Source organism: Lissotriton vulgaris, chromosome 2_1 (genome assembly GCF_964263255.1).
Source record: "Lissotriton vulgaris chromosome 2_1, aLisVul1.2, whole genome shotgun sequence".
In the NCBI taxonomy this organism is placed as follows: Eukaryota; Metazoa; Chordata; class Amphibia; order Caudata; family Salamandridae; genus Lissotriton; species Lissotriton vulgaris.
Window position 1 is genome coordinate 1,238,163,895 of NC_141687.1, and position 3,835 is coordinate 1,238,167,729.

Here is a 3,835-nt window from a genome sequence, read left to right on the forward strand (position 1 = left end):
CCCAGTGCAAAGACATATGCATTGATTATAAAGCACTGCTCAGACAGACGCTCAAGCATGTAGAAGGTTGAGTTCCAACGTGTTACCACCTCCTGGATGAGTCCTCTGACTGGCAGTCTACGTTCACGTTGCATGTTCCTCAGCTGCTCTGGGCCTTAAAAGAATGGCTGAAATTTGTGCAGATTCTTCGGCAGGTGGTCAGTAACTTGCTGACTGTGTTTTCTTTTTTCAAGAACTCTTGCACAACAATGTTAATACTGTGCACCAAAAACGGCACTCTGAAATAGCCACCATCATGCATGGCCTTAACTAAGTTTCAAGTTCAAGTTTAATGTTTAATGTTTGATTAATTAAAATCATTACAATACCCCCCTACATAAAATAAGTGAACTTCATCTACACAAACAGCTGAGAGTGACATTATGCAAGCAATCATAATTGCATCTATACTCTGATTCCCGTACATTTCAAGTGTGTAAAATTGTATTATTCTAAAATTCATTCTAAAACTATTTATCAATCAAGTTACAGCAGAAAGGATTAAAAATTATGTACCATCAAATTAAAAGTATGGGGATATGTTACATGCAGGGCTTTAAGTGGGAAAAAAAAACTGGGGGTGCTCTAAAAGGGGCGTGGCTAATCTCTTAAAGGGGCGTGGCCTATCTGAGTAGGGGCGTGGTCTATCCGAGTAGGGGCGTGGTCTAAATCAATATAACTAGCATTGTGTGCTTAAGAAAATCATGAAGTCGCATCCAGCAAAAGATAATAAAATAGGCAAAAAAGTATATTTATTAAGTATAAGCCATAAAAATACCAAACACTTTAAAAAAACATGTAAAAATTATTTATATTACTTAGAAATCTATTGCAGGATTCCCCAAAACCCTTGAAGATATTCAGTGTGTTTATTTTGCTGGGGTTTCTCACAACAATTTTCTTCAGCGGACCTTCTACCTTTTGCAAGCCAACTCTTTACATACAGCTTTGCGTCAAATGTTTCAAATGGAGGACCATTGAGTTTTACCCATAGGCATGAAGAAATGGTCTCTACAAGAAGAGAGGCCCTTGTTGGACAAGCAATTAAGTTCATTGCGCTGAAACCTCTCTCGCAATCCGCATTACTTGCTGGCAGGGTTTCCATGCAAACTACTAACTTTTTTAATGCTTCAGGGGTTTTCTTTCCACCAAAATCTTTGAAAAGTCTAAAAGCTTGGATAGTCTCTCTTGCTGGCAGCTGAAACTCTGAACACAGTTTCTGGATATCTGTTTCCCCATACAGAATGCATTCATCACCAGAAGGTAAGTTGCCTGCATCTAGCACACTGAAGCTGGCTATAAGTTCTTTCTCAGAATCCGGCGCACATCGTTTATTTATATTTACAGACAGACTTTGATAAAATTGATTTTGATTAAGGGCAACAGAGTTACATCTACCATGGGAAAGAGGAACATTCTTGAATTTGCCCTCGTCCACTGCTCTCTGAGCCGCAGAAGCAAACTCCCCTGGGGAGTCCTTCATTGCTATAAATATGCGTACTTGACTAACCAAAAGTCTGTGGGCATTAACAATTGTAATATCCCTCCTCTGTAAGGAGAGTGATAAGTCTTTGAGCTCTTGCAGTGCATCACACATTACCCCCAAATCTCTGATAAAAGAATAGGATGTAAGCTTCTTCAAGAGACCTTCATACTTACTCCTGTCTCTTATGGGTCTGGATGGGTCTTTAGAAGCATTCTCAAAATGTTTGCACAAGGCAGGGAAGCAGTTCCAAACAGCTTTCACAGATCTGTAACTGGATGCTACCCATCTAGTATCAAGCATTTTCCCTATCTTCTGAAGCTGTACACATAGCTCGCTGGCGGCCTGATTTAGCTCTCTCTGGTTTTTTGGTGACATGCTGTATGTGGCATACAATGAGTCCATGAAAATCTTGAAGTGATTGACCCCTGCAACCTCATCAACTGTATCTGCCACAGCAAGTTCTAGTCTGTGAGCCAAACAGTGCCATGTCAGTACAAGATTTGGAAATTCTGATTTCAACAATGCTACTACTCCTCCTTTTTTACCAAACATGACTGCTGCTCCATCAGTACATACCGCAATCAAGATATCATCAAGCAGACTTTTTGTGAGTCCAACTTTTTCAAAGTAGCTTAGAAGAGCGTTCTTTACGCCAATAGCATTAGTTTCTGCCAGCTCCAGGAGGCCGAAATAGATGGTCACTGGGGTACTTTCATTTCCAAAAATGCCACGGAGGTAGATGATCAAGGTAGAAGCATTGCTAATAGAAGTGCTCTCATCAATTAATACTGTGATCTTTGGTTTGTGTTGTCTGATATAACAGACCAATCTTTGTTGCATTTCCACTGCAATGTGTTTTATTATTTCCGTTGCAGTCACATTGCTGTGCAAAACACGTCCCATTGCACTGCCATTCTTTGCCTGAAGGAGAATTAGATCAGGGTGGTCAGTGAAAGGGCGATCTTTTTTTGCCAAGTAGTAGGCAGTGTCAAATACCCTGCATGTGGTCTCCATATGTTTTGCATTACATTCGTGTACTGCCACCACCAATGTATTTTTCTGCTGAGCTGTAAGAATGTCCTCAGCTGCCAAGTGACCAGCGCTCGCCTTATGCTCCATAATCTTCTTCCTGAGCTGTTTCTGCCTGAAAGCTTTTCCGTCACCGGAAGGACCAACCTCGCCATCTGCCCACACTTTAGTTACGCGCATGCCTTGGGTGTTATTGTGCACTGAAAGACCTGTTGATTTAGCCCGTTTACAGGAAGAACATCCAATATTGCCTGACTTAAGATACAACCATTTATATTCCTCCTGAAAGTAATACCACTGTTTAGCATTCCAGCAGTCAGGGAGTTTGACAGTTTCTTTCTCTGGCACACGTTGAAGTTTTTCTAATGGTGGACTGTCCCTGTCAGGCTCTTGCTGAGTTTTACTAGCTTCCTCACTAGTTGGTTGCACTGGACAAGACTCCCCTGTAACACGCTGGCGCTTCAGTGACGGTAGGAAGTCAATCATTGAAGACTGCATAGACTTGCGCTTCAGAGCAGAAGCAGATAAGCTACTAGTAGCCATGGTAAATGTAGAACTTCCTTCTTGGAGGCTGGACTGGTATATCTGAAAAAGAAAAGAAAATCTTGCTCTGCTGGTTTCCTCTGCTGATTTTGGTTTCCAGGTGATAAGGCCTTCCTTCACGAAAATAGAATATTGAGCCTCTTATCTGCAACAAAAATGGAATAGTTTACGCCAGTGATCAACAATGTTTAATTGAAGCGCCATTTGGCAGGCAGGCAGATGTTACTCTTCATTTTGTGCTGTTCCTGAAAGTATCTCTCATTGTGCAGTGAAGTTGTAAGGTTTTCCTGATCTGGTGATCCCAAAATAAGTCTTCCCCGGGTCTCCAAAAGTTCTTTAGATGGCACTGGTTCATCTGTACGTGTACTGTACTCCAGTCTACTTACTCCTTCCTGATTTGCATACACTGGACTTGTTCGCTGCCTCACACATGGATGGCGGTACACACTGCCTGCACAGTCCTCTCACACACATACTCCCTGCTAAGGCCCGATGTATAGTATTTTGATTTATGTCACACTTACTACCCCTGATGAGGCGTTGCATCGCTTTTTCGGCGAGTAGCATGCTACTACGAAATCCATAAAGGATTAGTGGCAAATTAGTATAGTGAAATATGAAAGTAAATTGAGTGGTGGATGTGTTAGTCATTTGGATTGAGAAGGGTAGTGGAGGGATAGAAGAGGGAAAAGGTATACATTTATATAGCACTTGCTACCCCCAAGGTGTTTAATTGCT

At 41.6% G+C, this 3,835-nt stretch overlaps 1 protein-coding gene across 1 annotated transcript; it reads right to left on the reverse strand.

Annotated features, from left to right (window-relative positions):
* Positions 1 to 865: 865 nt before the first annotated feature.
* Positions 866 to 2,831, reverse strand: LOC147732428 (E3 SUMO-protein ligase KIAA1586-like). The gene has a single exon (XM_086958810.1). The coding sequence runs from the start codon at positions 2,732 to 2,734 to the stop codon at positions 866 to 868; it is 1,869 nt and encodes a 622-aa protein (XP_086814936.1). The 5' UTR covers positions 2,735 to 2,831.
* Between the last annotated feature and the right edge of the window lie 1,004 nt (positions 2,832 to 3,835).